The sequence below is a fragment of the Mobula hypostoma genome, chromosome 2 (assembly GCF_963921235.1).
Source record: "Mobula hypostoma chromosome 2, sMobHyp1.1, whole genome shotgun sequence".
Classification (NCBI taxonomy): Eukaryota; Metazoa; Chordata; class Chondrichthyes; order Myliobatiformes; family Myliobatidae; genus Mobula; species Mobula hypostoma.
In genome coordinates, this window is record NC_086098.1 from 30,119,834 (window position 1) to 30,142,683 (window position 22,850).

A 22,850-nucleotide genomic window follows, 5' to 3' on the forward strand; every position below is an offset into this window, starting at 1 on the left:
GACCATTTGTGATTTCTGCTTTAGATAAGTGATATGTTTTACCTTCTGACAAAAATTTGGGTAGGTTTTCAGAATTTTTAAGAAAATTTTTGATATGTATTAATAAGTACAGATGAAGGCAAGTACATTGTTATACCAATAATTACAAATATTATCACTGCTGGTATTTTTCCAGTTGGAGGTATTTTTATAACTGCTTTTAGCATATCCATTGTAATTTCAGGTGTTGCATTTCTTCATTTGTATGAGTGCGCTCTTTTTCCTCCCTGATCTTGCTTGCTTCATCATTGTGCATCACCCTGTTTGACCAGACATTAGACCAAAAGTTCATTATCTCTGTGTCTGTTGGTAATTCTGTGGCTAGGCTTGGTAGCATTTTGGCACATCAAATTTAGTTTCAATGTCCTGTAAAATCTCTTTTCATTGGTTCTGTACTGATAATTCTGTTTTCTTCAACTGGCACATTTCATGTACTGAGTTTTGCTTTGTTTCAGCATAACTTTAAATTCTTAAATATTTTTGTTAAGTTTATCATATCTTGTATGGACTTTATATTTCTTTAGTATCTTCTTAGCTTTTCTCTTAACTTTCTTGCTCAGGTTATCCATTTTATACTCCATTAGGTGGGCTATTTCTGCTCTGAAGATTTCAATTTTGTTTCTTAATCTTTTCTCCCATTTTGGTGTTTCTATTAACGAGTGCCTCTAGCTTGGAGTCATTATACTACATTGCTGTTAGTGCTGCACAGTATATTATTGTGTATAGTTCTTCAAATGTTTCAAGTTTTCCTAAATATTGTGGTATTATAATATTGTTGAGAGTATTAACAATTTTTGCAAATTTTGATGTCATATTTTGTTTTGGAATGTAAGGTCTTTTTATTAGGTTAACGCCCATATATTCTGTTAGTGTGGTGTTAAAATTAGGATAATTTTGTCTGTAATCTCAGCTTCGTCATCAGCATTCTGTGGAGGTTCAACATCTATGTTTGTTGTTGCTGCTATCATCAAGTTGTGGAGCAGTTGAAGTAATTGTATCTTCATCAGTCCTTCAATGGGTTGCATCTCTATTACCTTCTTGCATAGCATCATTGTTGTCTATTGTTGTTTTCTTTCTAGCTAATTATTATTATTTCTTCTTTCTTTTTGTATTTGCACAGTTTGTTGTCTTTTGCACACTGGTTGTATGCCCAGCTGGTGCAATCTTTCATTGATTCCGTTATGGTAATGGTTATTGGATTTATTGTGTATGCCCACAAGGAAATGAATCTCAGTGTTGAATATAATGACTTATGTCTATTTTGATTTTTAAAAATTACCTTGAACTTTGAATTTTGGTTAAATCTTATATTTGAATACATTCACTGCAGTACCTACCTGAAGAAGATCACGAATTGCAGGTAATACACAGAAATTATGTTCATCATTATATTTCCCATTCTTTCCACATCTTCTTCTCCTATCACCTTCCATTTCCATACAGGGGATTTTTGCAGTGAAATTAAATTTTGTCGTTCCAAATACGCTGTCGGTGCATGGAATTTCATCATCTGTTGAAAGAAAAATTATATAGCTTTCCAAAAGATAAATAATCTAGTTTCCTCAAGTTTATGTCATGCTCCATGAGCATATTTGATAAGTTCTGGCTTGGCAGGGAGGGCTTTGACAGAGTTGACCTAATCTTGCTCCTATTTCTTTATTATTCATCTGCCCAGTACTTTCCACATTGGCTTGTTTGTGTTAAACTAGAATTGATGTTCCACAGACGACAATGACAGGGGCTAATACCGCAGCCTTATGCCACGCGGACCTGAAACTAAAATCCTCCTTTGATCTTTAACCTAAGTACCTGCAGACAGGTACTTAAGAGGAATACTTGTACTAAGTTGTCTGTATTAGCTCATGCTAGCAGAAGTTTCTATCAGCCGGTGTGGCAAATGAACTGATTAAGTATTTTGCATCAGTCTTCACTGTGGAACCCACTAGCAATATAGTGGAAGTTCCAGGTGTCAGGTGACATAAAGTGTGTGAAGTTGCCATAACTAGAGAAAAGGTTCTTGGGAAACTGAAAAGTCTGAAGGTAGATAAGTCACCTGGACAGATGATACACACCCCAGAGTTCTGAATGAGGTAGCTGAAGAGATCGTGGGGGCATTAGTAATGATCTTTCAAGAATCATGAGATTCAGGAGTGATTCCGGAAGCCTTGAAAATTGCAAGTGTCACTCAACTCTTCAAGAAGAGAAAGAGGCAGAAGAAAGGAATTATAGGCCAGTTAATCTTGTCTCAATGGTTGGGAAGATGTTGGAGTTGATTATTAAGGATCAGGTCTCAGAGTACTTGGAAGCACATCATAAAATAGGCCAGTCAGCATGGTTTCCTCAAGGGAAAAGCTTGCCTGACAAATCTGTTAGAATTCTTTGAAGAACTGTTAGGAAGGGTTTAAAGTAATTTGACAGGGGGATGGGAACCGGAATGATAGAGCGGAGGAGGGGGGAAACAGAAATAAATCTAAGATAGTGAGCAGTAAAGATGTCAGGAAGGATAGGCAGGTGATGAGGAAAATTTGCAGCCTTTGGGATGAGTTGCAGTGCAATTAAAGCAAAAAGTACCAAATACTGGTCTTAAGGTGTTATATTTAAATGCACGCAGCATAAGGAATAAGGTGGATGATCTTGTCGTACAGCTACAGATCGGCAGGTATGATATTGTGGCCATCACTGAGACGTGGCTAAAGGATGCATGTCTCTGGCAGCTGAACAGCCAAGGATACACGGTGTATCGGAAGGATAGGCAGGTAGCCAGAGGGGGTGGTGTGGCTTTATTGGTAAGGAATGATATTAAATCATTAGAAATAGGTGACATAGGATCGGAAGGTGCAGAATCTTTATGGGTTGAGCTAAGAAATCGCAGGGGTAAAAGGACCCTGATGGAAGTTATATACAGGCCTCCTAACAGCTGCAGTGATGTGGACTACAAATTACAACATGAAATAGAAAAGGCTTGTCAGAAGAGCAGTGTTATGATAATTGTGTGGGATTTTAACATGCGAGTGGATTGGAAAAATCAGGTCGGCACTGGATCTCGAGAGAGAATTTGTAGAATGTCTGTGAGATGGCTTTTTAGAACAGCTTGTTGTTGAGCCCACTAGGGGATCGGCTGTACTGGATTGGGTATTGTGTAATGAACTGGAGGTGATTGGAGAGATTGAGGTGAAGGAACCCTTAGGGGACAGTGATCATAACATGATTGAGTTCACTGTGAAATCTGAGAAAGAGAAGCCGAAATCCAATGTGTTGGTATTTCAGTGGAGTAAAGGAAATTACAGTGGCATGAGAGAGGAACTGGCTAAAGTTGACTGGAAAGGGACATGGGCGGGAAGGACAGCAGAGCAGCAGTGGCTGAAGTTTATGCGAGAAGTGAGGAAGGTGCAAGACAGATATATTCCAAAAAAGAAAAAAATTTCGAGTGGAAAAAGGACGCAACCGTGGTTGACGAGAGAAGTCAAAGCCAAAGTTAAAGCAAAGGAGAGGGCATACAAGGAAGCAAAAATTAGTGGGAAGACAGAGGATTGGGAAGTTTTTAAAAGCTTACAAAAGGAAACTAAGAAGGTCATTAAGAGGGAAAAGATGAACTATGAAAGGAGGCTGGCAAATAATATCAAAGAGGATACTAAAAGCTTTTTCAAGTATATAAAGAGTAAAAGACAGGTGAGAGTAGATACAGGACCAATAGAAAATGATGGTGGAGAAATTGTAATGAGAGATAAGGAGATGATGGAGGAACTGAATGAGTATTTTGCATCAGTCTTCACTGAGGAAGACATCAGCAGTATACCGGACACTCAAGGGTGTCAGGGAAGAGAAGTGTGCGCAGTCACAATTACGACAGAGAAAGTACTCAGGAAGCTGAATAGTCTGAGGGTAGATAAATCTCCCCGACCAGATGGAATACACCTTCATGTTCTGAAGGAAGCAGCTGTGGAGATTGCGGAGGCATTAGCGATGATCTTTCAAAAGTTGATAGATTCCGGCATGGTTCCGGAGGACTAGAAGATTGCAAATGTCACTCCACTATTTAAGAAGGGGGCAAGGAGGCAAAAAGTAAATTATAGACCTGTTAGCTTGACATCGGTGGTTGCGAAGTTGTTGGAATCGATTGTCAAGGATGCGGTTACAGAGTACCTGGAGGCATATGACAAGATAGGCAGAACTCAGCATGGATTCCTTAAAGGAAAATCCTGCCTGACAAACCTATTGCAATTTTTTGAGGAAATTACAATTAGGCTAGACGAGGGAGATGCAGTGGATGTTGTGTATTTGGATTTTCAGAAGGCCTCTGACAAGGTGCCACACATGCGGCTGCTAAACAAGAGCCCATGGAATTACGGGAAAGTTACATATGTGGATAGAGCGTTGGCTGATTGGCAGGAAACAGAGAGTGGGAATAAAGGGATTCCATTCTGGTTGGCTGCCGGTTACCAGTGGTGTTCCACAGGTTTCCATGTTGGGGCTGCTTCTTTTTACGTTGTACATCAACGATTTGGATTATGGAATAGATGGTTTTGTGGCTAAGTTTGCTGATGATACAAAGATAGGTGGAGGGGCCGGTAGTGCTGAGGAAATGGAGAGTCTGCAGGGAGACTTTCATAGATTGGGAGAATGGGCAAAGAAGTGGCAAATGAAATACAATGTTGGAAAGTGTATGGTTATGCACTTTGGTAGAGGAAATAAACGGGCAGGCTATTATTTAAGTGGGGAGAGAATTCAAAGTTCTGAGATGCGACGGGACTTGGGAGTCCTCGTGCAGAATATCTTTAGGGTAACCTCCAGGTTAAGTCAGTGGTGAAGAAGGCAAATGCAATGTTGGCATTCATTTCTAGAGGAACAGTATAGGAGCAGGGATGTGATGTTGAGGGTCTATAAGGCACTGGTAAGACCTCACTTGGAGTACTGTGTGTAGTTTTGGGCTCCTTATTTAAGAAAGGATGTGCCGACATTGGAAAGGGTTCAGGGAAGATTCACTAGAATGATTCCAGGAATAAGAGGATTAACATATGAGGAACGTTTGACCGCACTTGGACTGTACTCCTTGGAGTTTAGAAGAATGAGGGGGACCTCATATAAACATTTCGAATGTTGAAAGGCATGGACAGAGTGGATATGGCAAAGTTGTTTCCCGTGGTGGGGGAGTCTAGTACGAGAGGGCATGACTTAAGGATTGAAGGGCGCCCATTGAGAACAGAGATGCGAAGATGCCAGAGGGTGGTGAATCTGTGGAATTTGTTGCCATGGGCAGCAGTGGAGGTCAAGTCATTGGGTGTATTTAAGGCAGAGATTGATAGGTATCTGAGTAGCCAGGGCATCAAAGGTTATGGTGAGAAGGCGGGGGAGTGGGACTAAATGGGAAAATGGATCAGCTCATGAAAAAATGGCGGAGCAGACTCGATGGGCCGAATGGCCGACTACTGCTCCTTTGTCTTATGGTCTTATGGTCTTAAGTAACAAGCAGGATAGACAAAGGAGAATCAGTTGATGTTGTGTACTTGGATTTTCAGAAGGCCTTTGACAAGGTGCCACACATGTGCTGCTTAACAAACTATAAGCCCATGGTATTACAGGAAAGAATGTGGTATAAATAAAGCAGTTGCTGATTGACAGGAGGCAAAGAGTGGGAATAACTGGAGACTTTTCTGACCGGCACCCGGTGATTAGTGGTGTTCCATAAGGACCAGTATTGGGACCAATTCTCTTTACGTTATATATCAATGATTTAGATGATGGCTTTGATACAAAATTTGCAGGCGATATGAAGATAGGTGGAGGGGCAGGTAGTTTTGAGGAAGTAGACAGTCTACAGAAGAACTTAATTTAATACTAATTTTTGCTCTATATATCTCTCTCTTTGGCTTTTATGTTGGTTTTGACTTCTCTTGTTAGCCACGTTTGTGTCATCTTCCTTTAGAATACTCCTTCTTCTAAGGGGTGTATATAATCCTGTGCATTCTAATTGCTTCCAGAAATTCCAGCCATTGCTGCTCTGCTGTCATCCCTGTCGGTCAATTCTGGCCATCTCTGCTCTCATGCCTCTGTAATTCCCTTTACATGGACCATGACTTCTGGCTGTTCACCCTCCCACTTACGAATGCTGAGGACTCAATCCGAGATATTCCATACCCTGGCACCTCGGAGGCAATATACCATCCCGGAATCTTGTTCTCACTCACAGAGCCTCCTGCCCATTCCCCTATGTAACAAATCCCCTATCACTACAGTATGCCTCTTCTCTCCTCTTTCCTTCTGAGTCACAGAGGCAGACTCAGTGCCAGACTTAATTTCCTCTGCTAGGAATCCCCCCTCACCCCCAGCAGGATTCAAAGTGATATATCTGTTGTTGAGGAGGATTGCCTCAGGGGCTCTGTGCACTAGCTTCTTAACACCTTTCCTCTTCCTCACTGTCAACCATTTTCCTGTGTAACTACCTCTCTATATTTCCAAACTATCACCCACTCAGCCTTCTGAATGATCTGGAGTTCATCCAGTTCCAGCTTCAGCTCCTTAACACAGATTGTTAGAAGCTGCAGCTGGATGCACTTCTTGCCGTTGTAGTCGTCAGGGACACTGGAGGTCTCCCTGCCTTCATACATTCTGCAAAAGGAGAATTTAGCTAACTTTTCTGGCGTCTCTACTACTTTAGCTGAGCAGATACAAAAAAAGGAAGAAAAACTTAAGCTCAAGCTTTTCTTTTCTTTGCTTTCTTTGACTGAAGCCTCTCTTTGTTCAAGCGTTGAAGAGCTAAAGCCTCACGGTCACCACTCTGACTCTGTCCACTCAGATGACAGCCGCAGTGACAATAGCCTCTGCGCTTGCCCCTGCCTTTCCTTTAATTAGCTCTTGCAAATCAATCGCAAATGCTGATTGGTCACTGATCAAAGCTCTTTTTCACTGTCTGACCTGCTGCTGCTCTTTTGTATTCAGGCAGGGGACCTGATTGAAGTCCCCTCATTTCAAAACTTCCGATGTCCGGTTTGGCCGCAGGTCAGGGCTCTTTTTCTCATCACTGTCATATGTCATGAAATTTGTTTGTGATTTTTTTCGTGGTAGCAGTACAGTGCTACATAAAACGGCTACAATTCTGTGCAACAGTCCCCGTACTGTGCTATCATCTGTTCAATTGGGTCATACGATACATACTGTATTTATAATGTTAAATTCCCTCTGTCAAAACATATAGTTCAAAAACCTACTTGCCTGGTATAAACTTTGATATGTAGTTTACTCCAGAAAGGGTATTGTTCACTGCTGTCCTGCTGGAGGCAACTTCCTCATCGGTCAGAGGCGAGCTGGAGAATACTTGATGAAGCACAATGATGCTCCCATTTCTGAATTAATAAAAGCCAAAAAAAAAGCATTAGCACAGACGAACAGCCCATTACCAATGCATTAAATGACATTTCCTGCCTTTTTGGAGTAGCTAAGACAAAATTAGATCCTAGTTTCTCTCTTCAAAATGTAAAACTGGGGACGCAAAAGACTTCCTGTCCTAGTGATTCAAAGGCTCTTTCGGACAAAATTGACAGGGATTTGTAGTACATCCCAGTACTGAGAATATGTCATCTGACACCATTTCCATCAACTTTATCCCAGCAATGGTGATTGCTAAATCTTGTTAATTTCTGGTATTTAGGAGAGAATTTAAATGAAGGGAAAATGTAACTTGAACTGAAGCAAATACAAAAGCTGTTTGTTTGACCTTTTCATTCACTTTGAGGCATAAACTTGTGGCTTTAGGTGCACTTACAATGTGCCTTGGGCTACTGTAATATCCAATTCAACCTGAGCTCTCCCTTCCCAGAACAATTGGTGCAGAGACTGTTGACTGAAACAGCACATTTTTTACAACACTTCTCCTTCATTGGCAGGTGTAAGGTGCTGACTGTCCACTCAGTTTCATATCTCATGAACACTAAAAGCCGCGACAGTTGGTCCCGTGTGCCACTATGCATTTATTTTATACACAGTTGCTAAAGTCAAATCTCAATTCTATCCCTAAGACATGAAGAGCAGGTGTATTTGCATGTGGAAACCAGCCTGAAGTGGCACTCAGACTGCACTCTATGAAGAGCCTAGAGACTATACGAAACTATCCAGATGGGGTGCACAGATACCCTATTCACTTCTGGAAGTAATCCAAATGTACCTATAAAGTGTCTTGGCTTTTTTTAAATAACTGCCAGATTAATGTTGATAGTAAGGTAAAATGATGATAAGAATAAAAATTAGCCCCATGTACATGTTCCAGACTGTAATCCACAAATATTTCATTGTTTCTTGTGCACTTTGCAGTTCCTTCCTATTAATCAGGCTTTCTGTAGTTTGCCATTAAGTTTTTAAAACTAAATAAATATCTACCCCTTAAAATACTTCACTTACGCGAATCCCAAAACTTTTACTGAAGCATTCGGAACCACCCTTCTGTACGCTTCATTAAGCTGAGGAAAGGATAGAAATGAAAAAAAACCACACATTTTCAAAAACAGAAAAAAATGAAGAGTTACACAGTTTTACTATATTAACAGGTGTAAAAATAAAATCCACGTTAATATTTTAAATTGCCCATAATTTCAATGGCAGCTAAAGCTGCTTGCTGTTGGTTAGGTATTTCCATATATATTCAGTGTTTATGTTTGTTTTGCAAGGCCAGTTGCTAAAATGCAGGCAATGAAATAAATAAGTCATGGAACATTTGAAGGAACATTGAATATTTGGCTGGTCTGTAAAAGTAAGTGCAATAACTGAGGAGAGAATAGAGGGACAAATTCAAATGTCAATCAAGAGCAGAAGGGGAATTAAAGAGAGGAGAAAATAGATTGAGATGACAAGAACAGGAAGGAAAAATAAAAAAAGCGGAAGTACAATTTTACCATTTACAATATAAAACTACAGCAATTAAACACAAATAAGTGAAACTGCCCACTTTTAATGGTTAATGTTCAGTAACAGAATAATTGAGACGATGCTTAACCAGAAATCGACAAGGATTATCTCTCTGTGCTGAATTTAACACTCCTTTGTTTCAGACATCACAGGTCTGAATGCATTGCAATGATGTAGCAGACAGTGTGATATTGTTGTTGTAAATTTTACGAAGCAGTACATCCTGAACTACCGCCTTTGGATATTTCAGTTTCACAGATAATCTGAGCCTTACTTAAAATTGCTGTACCATCCAGTTCCTCCAGCATCTTATGTGTGTTACTCTGATTTTCCAGCATCTGCAAACTCTATTGTATTGGTTATATAAACCTGAAGGTCAATACTTATCATTAGCAGCACATTAAGGATATTAATAAATATCCTTTCAGAGTTCAGAATGTTATTCACTCAGTTACATACCAATGTAGTGAATTCTTTTGAACGATTTTCATACACGGCCGAGGAAGGATTTTTCAGTTCATTACTGAAGATCAGATTTTCAATAGTCACCGCAAATGTTCTATTTTCTGTAACAGATATGTATTATTAACCATCTTATTATTTCAAATATAAAAGGTGTGCAATTCTTTGCAGTTACAGTAGTTCATAATAAATTTTTGTGATTGTACTATTCAGTATTCTACAAGGAAATACTGCTGCTATTTTTCAAAACATTCATAGTCATAGAAAAGTACAGTACATAAACAGGCCCTTCTACCCATCTGGTCCATGCAAACCATTTAAACAGCCAACTCCCATCAACCTGCACATGGACTATAGCCCTCCTTACCCCCTATGATCCATTTACCAATCCAAATTTTTCTTAAACTTTGAAATGGAAATCGCATCCACCACTTGCACTGGCAGCTTGCTCCACACTATCACTACCCTCCGAGTTAAAGAAATTTCTTCTCATGTTCCCCTTAAACAATACACCTTTCACCTTAACCCATGGTCTCTAGTTGTACATCCCTTTATTTTGAGGTTGTACGCTCTGACAAAGGCAAAGTTGGATAGATTCTTGCATAGTAAGGGAATTGAGGATTATGGGGAAAAGGCAGGTAGGTGGAGATGAATCCATGGTCAGATCAGCCATGATCTTATTGAATGGCCAAGCAAGCTCCACGGGCCAGGTGGCCTACTCCTGCTCCTATTTCTTATGTTCTTAAGTACAGGATGTTTCCCATGCTAGGGAAATCTAGGATCAGAGCACACAACCTCAAAATAAAGGGAAGTCCATTTAAAGAGGAGATCAGGAGGAATTTCTTTAGCCAGAGGGTGGTGTATCGATGTAATTTGTTGCCACAGGTGGCTGTGGAGGCCAGGTTGTTAAGTATATTTAAGGCAGTGGTTGATAGATTCTTGATAAGTCAGGGCATGAAAGGTTGTGGAAAAAAGGCAGGAGAATGGTGTTGAGAGGGAAATGGATCAGCCATGATCAAATGGTGGAGCTGACCTGATAGGCCAAAGGGCAAAATTCTGCTCTTATGTCTTATGGTCTTATGGTACTCTGTCCTTGTCATGGTTCGGATCGGGGTCCCTTTAAATTTAGCTTGTTTATGTTACGATCCAGACCGTTGATTCCCTGTTTTCCCGTGTCCCTCGACTTTGGTGATTAGAGGCAATTAACACTCGGCTGAACCAGTCGTTTATAGTCTCCGACTTTCAGCCGTTCGGTGCGGGAGTGTCTGCAAAGTCATCAAAGGTACGGTGTGCCGATGTCATCTGGCCAGAGCAAGCCTAGTCTCTGCCGAAGCGAGTACCGGTAATTCGCCTCTCCTCACCGGAGCAACCCTGTCCAGTTACCTCGCCAAAGCGAGTCTGCAAAGTTTCCTCACCAAGGTGAGTCCGACAGTTAACCCGCCGGAGGGAATCAAGAACCGCTGTCTACTGTTCCCGGGCCAAGTCGAGAGCTTGCCACTACCCGGAGGCTCCAAGTCAAGTCCTGGCTCCGGGGGCATTCAAGCACCAAGTCAAGTCCGGGCCCTGGCGGCATTCAAGCACCAAGTCAAGTCCTGGCCCTGGCGGCATTCAAGCACCAAGTCAAGTCCTTGCCCTGGTGGCATTCAAGCACCAAGTCAAGTCCTGGCTCTGGTGGCATTCAAGCACCAAGTCAAGTCCTGGCCCTGGCGGCATTCAAGCACCGTCAAGTCCTGGCCCTGGTGGCTTCCCAGTTCTGAGTCAAGTCCTGGCCCTGGCAGTCTGTGATTCCTGTCCTACCCCCTTGACTGAATCCCTTCTCTGCCTCTCCCACTTCTAGACCTTGTCTGCAGCCCCTGCCCGCACTTCGGTCTGGTTCCATCACCGGAGCTAATAGGTACTGTCTGGTGTTCATTCGTGTTGGTCTTGTCTTGTCTTGTCCTCGCCTCCGTGGGGTAAGTCAGGCCATCTTGCCGTTGCCCTGCGGGGAGTCATGTCTTGTCTTGTCTGGTCCTCACCTCCATGGGGGTAAGTCTGGCCGTCTTGCCATTGTCCCGCAGGGAGTCATGTCTTGTCTTGTCTTGTCCTCGTTTCCGTGGGGTAAGTCAGGCCGTCTTGCCATTGCCCTGCAGGGGTCATAGAAACCATAGAAACCATAGAAAAACTACAGCACAGAAACAGGCCTTTTGGCCCTTCTTGGCTGTGCCGAACCATTTTCTGCCCAGTCCCACTGACCTACACACAGACCATATCCCTCCATACACTTCCCATCCATGTATCTGTCCAATTTATTCTTAAATGTTAAAAAAGAACCCGCATTTACCACCTTGTCTGGCAGCTCATTCCATACTCCCACCACTCTCTGTGTGAAGAAGCCCCCTCTAATGTTCCCTTTAAACTTTTCCCCCCTCACCCTTAACCCATGTCCTCTGGTTTTTTTCTCCCCTTGCCTCAGTGGAAAAAGCCTGCTTGCATTCACTCTATCTATGCTCATCATAATTTTATATACCTCTATCAAATCTCCCCTCATTCTTCTACGCTCCAGGGAATAAAGTCCTAACCTATTCAACCTTTCTCTGTAACTGAGTTTCTCAAGTCCCAGCAACATCCTTGTAAACCTTCTCTGCACTCTTTCAACCTTATTTATATCCTTCCTGTAACTTGGTGACCAAAACTGAACACAATACTCCAGATTCGGCCTCACCAATGCCTTATACAACCTCATCATATGTCTTGTCGTGTCTTGTCCTCGCCTCCATGGGGTAGGTCAGGCCATCTTGCCGTTGCCCCACGGGGGGTCATGTTCTGTCTTGTCTTGTCCTCGCCTCCGTGGGGTAAGTCAGGCCATCTTGCCGTTGCCCCGCAGAGGGTCATGAGTCCCGGCCCTATGTCCTGTACCCAAGGAGGGGTCCCGGCTCTCTGTTCTGTGTGTGAGTCCTGGCCCTATGTCCTGTATCTAAGGAGGGGTCCCGACTCTGTGTCCTGTGTATGTGTCCATGGTTCCATGTACCTGCTCCCTGAGACCGAGGCTCTGTGTTCCCATGTCCCTCCTCTCCCTAGCCCATGTCATGTCCTTGCCCGGTTCTGGGGTTTGAGCCCGAGGCAAGACCCAGGTACGGGGTCCTTGCCCAGTCTCTGGCTCAGAGTCCATACCCTAGCCTCTTCATGTCTCCTCTAGCTCTGGGAGCCGATTCCGAGTCCAAGCCCAGACCCTCGGTCCCAGCCTAGTCGTAGTCCTGGTTCATTGTCCAGTTCGCTATTTCCTGCTCCTGCCTTGCTCTCCCTGGTATCGGACAATAAACTAAATCTAAGTAACCTCACAAGATGTGTCTTGCATTTGGGTCCACCCTTGCTCTCAATGCCCCGCCATTGTGGCAGTCCTAGAAAATATCAGTGAAAGACCTGGTTTTAGCAGACAAATGAGAAACACCTGACTCAGAAATGATGCAGACATGCAAGTTCCTCTGACATCTGTTAGCTTCCAAACATAAAACTGAGAGAAGACAAAGAAACTAGTGCAAAGAATTTTCATTTGACTCTAAAAGCAAACCATTAGTCTGCGTTGTGCCAATCTCATTAGCACGTGTGTGATGTACTCCCAGTGTTCATTGTGAGGACACAGAATGGAATGTGGCTCTCAGTAGTGATCTTAAGAAGTGCAGATAGAGTACATGTGCACATATTATGAGGCAGGAATTTTAAACATTTTACAGAAAAATGGGAACATAAGAAACGAGCAGAAGAAGGCCACGTGGACCTTCAGAATTGCTCTATCATTTAGCATGAATGTCCATTTCAACATCATTTTCTTGTACTGTCCTCATATTTTCCTCGTGCCCAAGAATTTATTAACCTCATAGAGTCACTGAGGTAGGCCATTCAGTACATTATGTCTGTATCATCCACCGGAACAACTCACCAGCTTCACTCGCTGGCCCTTTTTCTGCAGTTTTCCTTTTTTTTCCTTTAACTATTTATTGTTTTTAATGAAGGTCACTAGGGAGCATGCCTCTTCTGTGTCTGCCGTCCCTGTATTGTCGATTCCATGTATTGTGTAAAAGAAGTTCTTCCTCATGCCACTCCTAATTTTCTTCCACTTACATTATACAGGTGTCCCCCGCTTTTCGAACCTTCGCTTTACGAAACCTCACTGTTACGAAAGACCTACATTAGTTCCCTGTTTTTGCTTTCAGAAGTGTTTTCACTGCTACGAAAAAAAAAGCAGCGCACGATAAAAGGCAGCACGCGCCCCGAGCAGCCGCTATCCCCGGGAACGGCATTCTAGCCAGTATTGCTTAAACACGTGCCTGTGAGCAGCCGTTTGCAAGATGAGTTCTATGGTATTGGAAAAGCCTAAAAGAGATCATAAGGGTGTTACACTTAGTGTAAAACTAGACATAATTAAGCGTTTCGATCGTGGTGAATGAAGCAAGGACAAAGTGAGTTTGGCTTGTGGAAACTGACGAACATAATGTTGAAGAGGTTTTGGCATCCCATGACCAAGATAGATGAAGAGCTGGTGCAATTGGAAGAAGAAAGGATAACAATCGAAACCGAATGCAGTAGCGAACTGAATGTGAAGCAACTGCGTGAGATTTTCGCTGCCATGATAAAGTACGACTTTAATTTTGAAAGGGTACGTAGGTTTAGGGGATACTTGCAGGATGGTTTGAGTCCTTACAAAGAACTGTATGATAGAAAAATGCGCGAGGCTCAGCAGTCAAGCAAGCCTTCCACATCAGCCACAGCAGACCACGAACCTCGACCTTCAACATCGAGGCAGGCAGTCATAGGAGAAGATGAGCAGCCTGCCCTAATGGAAACAGACAACAAGATGACACCCCAGTGTCCCAAAACCCAGGCCGCGGATAGATACCGATTCGTGGAGAATGCAGCGGTAGCCAGGAGGCACACAGCACATCTTTAAGAAAAAAGCCGAAATAAGCATGCTAATTAATTAGGTGCCGCCCGACACATAATTGTCAGCCCAGATCAGAGATGACGCAATCGGCAATCGGAAATCGGTACTGATCTGGGCCGACAATTACATGACGGGCGGCACCTAATTAATTAGCATGTTTATTTCGGCTTTTTTCTTAAAGATGTGCTGTGTACCTCTTGGCTACCGCTGGACCCCTGCGTGCTTCGCGGCAATGTATCGGTCAGCGGCCTGGAGGGTGGGGGCCAGTGCACCACCCAACCTGCGACGACTCAGTCCAACACACCACCATCAGTGTGCTCGGCGCTGAACCAATTCCGGTAAGTGATACTACACTGTACATACATTATTTCTACTTTGTATCAGCTGTGTATTTTTACGTGTTATTTGGTATGATTTGGCAGCTTCATAGCCTAAAGGTTACTGGAGAGCGCTTGCGCCGTGTTTTTGCCGACGGCGCTTGCATGAGATTTTCACTACGGAGAACAGTGCAGTAATGATTGTGGAAAAGTATTTCTACTTTATATAGGCTGTGTATTTATCATATCATTCCTGCTTTTACTATATGTTACTGTTATTTTAGGTTTTATGTGTTATTTGGCATGATTTGGTAGGTTATTTTTGGGTCTGCGAACGCTCACAAAATGTTCCCCTATAAATAAATGGTAATTGTTTCTTCGCTTTACGACGTTTCGGCTTACGAACCGTTTCATAGGAACGCTCTACTTTCGGATGGCGGGGGAAACCTGTATCAATGATCTCATGCCTCCACCAACAGGTACAGCCCGCCACTTTCCACTCTGTCCAGACCCCTCATCAGTCTATATGCTTCTTGCCATCTACCTTTTTACCCAAAGAAAGCAGCCTGAGCCTCTCTCCTCTGCTTTGTAAAACTATTTCTTTCTCCTAGGAACAGTGCTCTTAAATTTATTCTAGGCTCACTCTCTAATGCCTTAACATCCTTCCTATAATGAGATGACCAGAATTGAATGCAATAGCCATTCATGGGTTGATCTCTATCTTTATAAGGATTCAGCAGGGCTTTTCTTCTTTAAATCTGCTTTGATAAGGCCCAAAATTATGTATAGCATATTGACCTCTTCGTATTGCTAGGATCAACAGGCTCCGGGACAGCTTCTTCCACCAGGACATCTAATTAATTCTCGCTAATACAATTGTATTTCTATGCTATATTGACTGTCCTGTTGTACGTTCTATTTATCACAAATTACTATAAATTGCATATTGCACATTGAGATGGAGATGTAATGTGAAGTTTTTTACTCCTTGTGTATGTGAAGGATGTAAGATATAGTCAATTCAATTCAATTCAACCTGCTCTTTCACTGATCTATGCACCCACACACCTGGTCCCTCTGCTCTGCACCACATTTAAAACAATTTTGCTTCTTTTCAACCTTCCCATCTAAATTCATCATCTCACATTTCTCCACAGTAAATTTCACCTGCCTTTTTCACCAGCCTGTTTATATCTTGCTGCCATTTAGAACACCCTTCTGATTTCTATGTAACCATTTTGATTCTGGTTAGTATACCTGTCATCCACCGTCTTTTTTTTAACTTCATCATCCTCAGTATCTCTTTCATCATCCTGGGAGCTCTGGATTTGTTTGTTAATTTTTTTATATCTGATGGAAGAGTGAATAAGTGGTACCAGAGCCATCTCTTCAATGTCGGTGATTGTTAAGTTACAGTTTAGCCTGCCTATCAACTTTTGGTTCAGGTTTATCTGGCAGATCCACTATCATCCCATTGAAAATAGCCTCCTCTAATTAATCTTTTTTTTTTGATTGCTCCTTTTCTTTTTCCAAGGCTTATTTAAATTTTATGACATTATAATTTCTACCTTCAATGTGTTCCCTTACTGAAACTTGAAATATCTGACCCACTTCCTTTCTCAGAATGAAACCCAGCCATGCCTCCTTCCTCACCGTCCACATCCACTTTACCTAGGCCTTTCAATATTTGATAGGTTTCAATGAGATTCCCCCTTATTCTTCTAAATTCCAACCAGTACCCTCAGTAAATATATTTAAGACAAAGTTGGATAGATTCTTGAATAGGAGGGGAATTAAGAATTAATGGGGCAGAAAGCCCAGGAAGGGATCGGAGAGTATGGCCAAGTGCAATAGGAATCGATGTGAAAGGTGAGGAGAGTAATGGATTAAAAGTATTATATATGAATGCATGAAGAATAACAAATAAAGTGGATGAGCTTGAGGCTCAGTTGGAAAATGGCAAGTATGATGCTGCAGGAATAACAGAGACATGGCTACAAGAGGACCAGGGCTACTACTATTATGTCGACTCAGGCCTAGGGGGCTGGCGTCGGGCACGATGACGGACTCTCCACTTCTCCCTCTCCCTCATCAGTGTGTTCAGTTCATCTACATTAGCTGCGCCACTGTCCTCTAGGAGCGTGTTGACCATTGTCTTGGGAGGGCGCCCAGGGTTCATCTTCCCGTGCTTGGGCTCCCATATGATGACTAGGCTGGCAGGTAGCTCGAGGTGGCGTAGACAGTGCCCCGGTAGTTGCAGTCTTCTCGCCTCAATTTTAGTGGTGAGCATCGGTAGGTCGTTACAGAGCTCGACGTTCATCATGTGCTGTTGCCAGCACATGTCAAGAGCCACCTTACTGGACCGGGGCTGATAATTGAATATTCAAGGATATACGTCCTATCAAAAGGACAGACAGGTGGGCAGAGGGGGTGGGGTGGCTCCGTTGGAGAGGAATGAAATTCAGTCCCTTGCGAGGGGTGACATAGAATCAGGAGATGCAGAGTCAGTGTGGATAGAACTGAGAAATTGTAAGGGCAAAAAGACCCTAATGGGAGTTATCTACCGGCCCCCAAACAGTAGCCTGGATAAATTGAAGGGATTGAAGGCAGATAAATCCCCAGGGCCAGATGGTCTGCATCCCAGAGTGCTTAAGGAAGTGGCCCAAGAAATAGTGGATGCATTAGTGATAATTTTTCAAAACTCGTTAGATTCTGGACTAGTTCCTGAGGATTGGAGGGTGGCTAATGTAACCCCACTTTTTAAAAAAGGAGGGAGAGAGAAACCGGGGAATTATAGGCCAGTTAGCCTAACGTCGGTGGTGGGGAAACTGCTGGAGTCAGTTATCAAGGATGTGATAACAGCACATTTGGAAAGCGGTGAAATGATCGGACAAAGTCAGCATGGATTTGTGAAAGGAAAATCATGTCTGACGAATCTCATAGAATTTTTTGAGGATGTAACTAGTAGAGTGGATAGGGGAGAACCAGTGGATGTGGTATATTTGGATTTTCAAAAGGCTTTTGACAAGGTCCCACACAGGAGATTAGTGTGCAAACTTAAAGCACACGGTATTGGGGGTAAGGTATTGGTGTGGGTGGAGAATTGGTTAGCAGACAGGAAGCAAAGAGTGGGAATAAACGGGACCTTTTCAGAATGGCAGGCGGTGACTAGTGGGGTACCGCAAGGCTCAGTGCTGGGACCCCAGTTGTTTACAATATATATTAATGACTTGGATGAGGGAATTAAATACAGCATCTCCAAGTTTGCGGATGACACAAAGCTGGGTGGCAGTGTTAGCAGTGAGGAGGATGCTAAGAGGATGCAGGGTGACTTGGATAGGTTGGGTGAGTGGGCAAACTCATGGCAGATGCAATTTAATGTGGATAAATGTGAAGTTATCCACTTTGGTGGCAAAAATAGGAAAACAGATTATTATCTGAATGGTGGCCGATTAGGAAAAGGGGAGGTGCAACGAGACCTGGGTGTCATTATACACCAGTCATTGAAAGTGGGCATGCAGGTACAGCAGGCGGTGAAAAAGGCGAACGGTATGCTGGCATTTATAGCGAGAGGATTCGAGTACAGGAGCAGGGAGGTACTACTGCAGTTGTACAAGGCCTTGGTGAGACCACACCTGGAGTATTGTGTGCAGTTTTGGTCCCCTAATCTGAGGAAAGACATCTTTGCCATAGAGGGAGTACAAAGAAGGTTCACCAGATTGATTCCTGGGATGGCAGGTCTTTCATATGAAGAAAGCCTGGATGAACTGGGCTTGTACTCGTTGGAATTTAGAAGATTGAGGGGGGATCTGATTGAAACGTATAAGATCCTAAAGGGATTGGACAGGCTAGATGCGGGAAGATTGTTCCCGATGTTGGGGAGGTCTAGAACGAGGGGTCACAGTTTGAGGATAGAGGGGAAGCCTTTTAGGACCGAGGTTAGGAAAAACTTCTTCACACAGAGAGTGGTGAATCTGTGGAATTCTCTGCCACAGCAAACTGTTGAGGCCAGTTCATTAGCTATGTTTAAAAGGAAGTTAGATATGGCCCTTGTGGCTACAGGGGTCAGGGGGTATGGAGGGAAGGCTGGGGCGGGGTTCTGAGTTGGATGATCAGCCATGATCATAATAAATGGCGGTGCAGGCTCGAAGGGCCGAATGGCCTACTCCTGCACCTATTTTCTATGTTTCTATGTTTCTATATAGGGTGTAAGTTGAATCAAGAGTTAAAATTGGCATGTCACAAAGGTAATTCTACCGTTGTTATGGGGGATTTTAACATGCAGGTAGACTGGGAAAATCAGGTTGGTACTGGACCCCAAGAAAGTGAGTTTGTGGAGAGCCTCCGAGATGGATTCTTAGAGCAGCTTGTATTAGAGCCTACCAGGGAGAAGGCAATTCTGGATTTTGTATTGTGTAATGAACTGGGTTTGATAAAGGAACTCAAGGTAAAGGAGCCATAAGGAGGTAGTGACCATAATATGATAAGTTTTAATCTGCAATTTGAGAGAGAGAAGGGAAGATCGGAAGTGTCAGTATTACAGTTGAACAAAGGGGACTATGGACCCATGAGGGAGGAGCTGGCCAAAGTTGACTGGAAAGATACCCTAGCAGGGATGACAGTGGAACAACACTGGCAGGAATTTCTGGGAATAATACAGAAGGTGCAGGATCAGTTCATTCCAAAAGAGGAAGAAAGATTCTAAGGGGAGTAAGGGGTGACCGTGGCTGACAAGGGAAGTCAAGGACAGTATAAAAATAAAAGAGAAGTATAACATAGCAAAGATGAGCGGGGAGCCAGAGGATTGGGGAACTTTTAAAGAGCAACAGAAGATAACTAAAAAGGCAATACAGGGAGAAAAGATGAGATTCGAAGGTTAGCTAGCCAAGAATATAAAGGAGGATAGTAAAAGCTTCTTTAGGTATGTGAAAAAGAAAAAATTAGTTGACCAAAGTTGGGCTCTTGAAGACAGAAACGGGTGAATTTATTATGGGGAACAAGGAAATAGCAGATGAGAGTTGCAGTCGAAGCAAGCAGCTGGGAAGAAGGCAGTGAAGAAATCGGGTACAAAAAGTCTTTTTTTTAAACACTGCTCGGGGAGAAGGGTCTGCACTGCGCAGGTGCGTGACGTAGCATGCCAAAGTTTAAAAAGAGGAATTTTCAACGGTTCTTTTTTCAGTTGAAGCAAGCAGCTGAGAAGAAGTGAGTGAAGAAATTGGGTGCAAAAAGTCTCTTTTTTAAAACACTGCTCGGGGAGAAGGGTCTGCACTGCGCAGGCGCGTGACGTAGCACACCAAGGTTTAAAAACAGATCACCATATACAGCGGGCAGCAGAGTGAGAGGGAGCAGAGTGGGACAGCTTTGGCTCAACAGGCTTCAGCAAGAACAGGCAGAGGCCAGGGTAGGTTCCGGTAAGTTTTTTCTCCAGTTTGTTTGGAGTAGAGAGAATGCCAGGCAGGATGTTGGAATGCTCTTCTTGCAGGATGTGGGAAGTCAGGGAGCCCTCCGGTGTCCCTGACAACAACACCCGCAAGAAGTGCATCCAGCTGCAGCTCCTAACAAATCGCGCTAAGGAACTGGAGCAGGAGCTGGATGACCTTCGGGTCATTCGGGAGAATGAGGAGATTATAGATAGTAGCTACAGGGAGGTAGTTACGCCAAAGGAGCAGAGCACAGGAAATTAGGTCACTGTCAGGCGAGGGAAGGGGAAAGGGCAGGGAGAGCAGGGTTCCCCTGTGGCCACTCCCCTCAACAAGTATACCGCATTGGATACTGTTGGGGGGATGACTTAACTGGGACAAGCTGCAGCAGCCAGATCTCTAGCACTGAGTGTGGTTCTGCAGTGCAGAAGGGAGGGTGGAAAAAGAGGAGAGCGGTAGTGATAGGGGACTCGATAGTTAGAGGTGCAGATAGGAGGTTCTGTGGTCATGACAGAGAATCCGGGATGGTTTGTTGCCTCCCGGGTGCCAGGGTCAAGGATGTCTCTGATCGCTTGCATGACATTCTGAAGTGGGAGGGTGACCAGCCAGATGTCGTGGTGCACATCGGTACCAATGACATAGCAAGGAAGAGTGAGGAGGTCCTGGAGAGTGAGTATAGAGAGCTTGGTAGGAAGTTGAAAAGCAGGACCTCGAGGGTGCTAATCTCAGGATTGCTACCTGTGCTATGTGCCAGTGAGGGTAGGAATAAGATGCTCTGGAGGATGAACAAGTGGCTGAGGAACTGGTGTAGGGGGTAGGGTTTCAGATTTCAGGATCATTGGGACCTCTTCTGGGGCAGGTGGGACCTGTACAAGAGATACAGGTTACACTTGAACTACAAGGAGATCAATATCCTTTCAGGGAGGTTTGTTAGTGCTACTGGGGAGGCTTTAAACTAGATTTGCAGGGGGATGGGAACCAGGGTGCCAGAGCTGACAGTGGGACTGGGGTGAAAATAAATGATGTTAAAAGTTCAAGCAAAGCAGCAAATAGAAAGGTTGTGAGTGGTGGTAAAAATCTTCTGAGGTGTATATATTTCAATGCTAGGAGTATTGCGGGGAAAGCAGACGAGTTGAGGGTGTGGATTGACACGAGGAAATATGACGTTATAGCAATTAGTGAAACTTGGCTACAGGAGGGGCAGGACTGGCAGCTTAATACTCCAGGGTTCCGATGTTTCAGATGTGATAGAGGCAGAGGAATGAAAGGTGGGGGGGTAAGCATAGAAACATAGAAAATAGGTGCAGGAGTAGGCCATTCAGCCCTTCAAGCCTGTACCGCCATTCAGTATGATCATGGCTGATCATCCAGCTCAGAACACTGCACCAGCCTTCCCTCCATACCCCCTGATCCCTTTAGCCACCAGGGCCATATCTAACTCCCTCTTAAATATAGCCAATGAACTGGCTTCAACTGTTTCCTGTGGCAGAGAATTCCACAGATTCACCAGTCTCTGTGTGAAGAAGCTTTTCCTAATCTCGGTCCTAAAAGGTTTCCCCTTTATCCTCAAACTGTGACCCCTCATTCTGGACTTCCCCAACATCAGGAACAATCTTCCTGCATCTAGACTGTCCAATCCCTTTAGGATTTTATATGTTTCAATCAGATCCCCCCTCAATCTTCTAAATTCCAACGAGTATAAGCCTAGTTCAACCAGTCTTTCATCATATGAAACTCCTGCCATCCCAGGAATCAATCTGGTGAACCTTCTTTGTACTCCCTCTATGGCAAGGATGTCTTTCCTCAGATTAGGGGACCAAAACTGCACACAATACTCCAGGTGTGGTATCACCAAGGCCTTGTACAACTGCAGCAGTACCTCCCTGCTCCTGTACTTGAATCCTCTTGCTATAAATGCCAGCATACCATTCACCTTTTTCGCCACCTGCTGTACCTGCATGCCCACTTTCAATGTCTGGTGTATAATGACACCCAGGTCTCGTTGCACCTCCCCTTTTCCTAATCGGCCACCATTCAGATAATAATCTATTTTCCTGTTTTTGCCACCAAAGTGGATAACTTCACATTTATCCACATTAAATTGCATCTGCCATGAATTTGCCCACTCACCTAACCTATCCAAGTCACCCTGCATCCTTTTAGCATCCTCCTTACAGCTAACACTGCCGCCCAGCTTCATGTCATCCGCAAACTTGGAGATGCTGCATTTAATTCTCTCATCCAAGTCATTAATATATATTGTAAACAACTGGGGTCCCGGCACCGAGCCTTGCGGTACCCCACTAGTCACTGCCTGCCATTCTGAAAAGGTCCCGTTTATTCCCACTCTTTGCTTCCTGTCTGCCAACCAATTCTCTATCCACATCAATACATTACCCCCAATACCGTGTCCTTTAAGGTTGCACACTAATCTCCTGTGTGGGACCTTGTCAAAAGCCTTCTGAAAATCCAAATATACCACATCCACTGGTTCTCCCCTATCCGTTCTACTAGTTACATCCTCAAAAAATGCTATGAGATTCGTCAGACATGATTTTCCTTTCACAAATCCATGCTGACTTTGTCCGATGATTTCACCGCTTTCCAAATGTGCTGCTATCACACCTTTGATAACTGACTCTAGCAGTTTCCCCACCACCGATGTTAGGCTAACCGGTCTATAATTCCCTGGTTTCTCTCTCCCTCCTTTTTTAAAAAGTGGGGTTACATTAGCCACCCTCCAATCCTCAGGAACTAGTCCAGAATCTAAAGAGTTTTGAAAAATTATCACTAATGCAT

At 43.6% G+C, this 22,850-nt stretch overlaps 1 protein-coding gene across 3 annotated transcripts in view; it reads right to left on the reverse strand.

Annotated features, from left to right (window-relative positions):
* The window catches only part of LOC134338771 (adhesion G protein-coupled receptor F4-like), a 140,910-nt gene that overhangs the window by 32,650 nt on the left and 85,410 nt on the right, over positions 1 to 22,850 (reverse strand). For all 3 annotated transcript variants that reach the window (XM_063034842.1, XM_063034826.1, XM_063034834.1), the window contains 4 exons: positions 9,394 to 9,500; positions 8,431 to 8,489; positions 7,249 to 7,379; positions 1,377 to 1,549 (listed from right to left, as the gene is read on the reverse strand). In XM_063034842.1, coding sequence (XP_062890912.1) covers positions 1,377 to 1,549; positions 7,249 to 7,379; positions 8,431 to 8,489; positions 9,394 to 9,500 — 470 coding nt within the window. The remainder of the gene's footprint in view (positions 1 to 1,376; positions 1,550 to 7,248; positions 7,380 to 8,430; positions 8,490 to 9,393; positions 9,501 to 22,850) is intronic.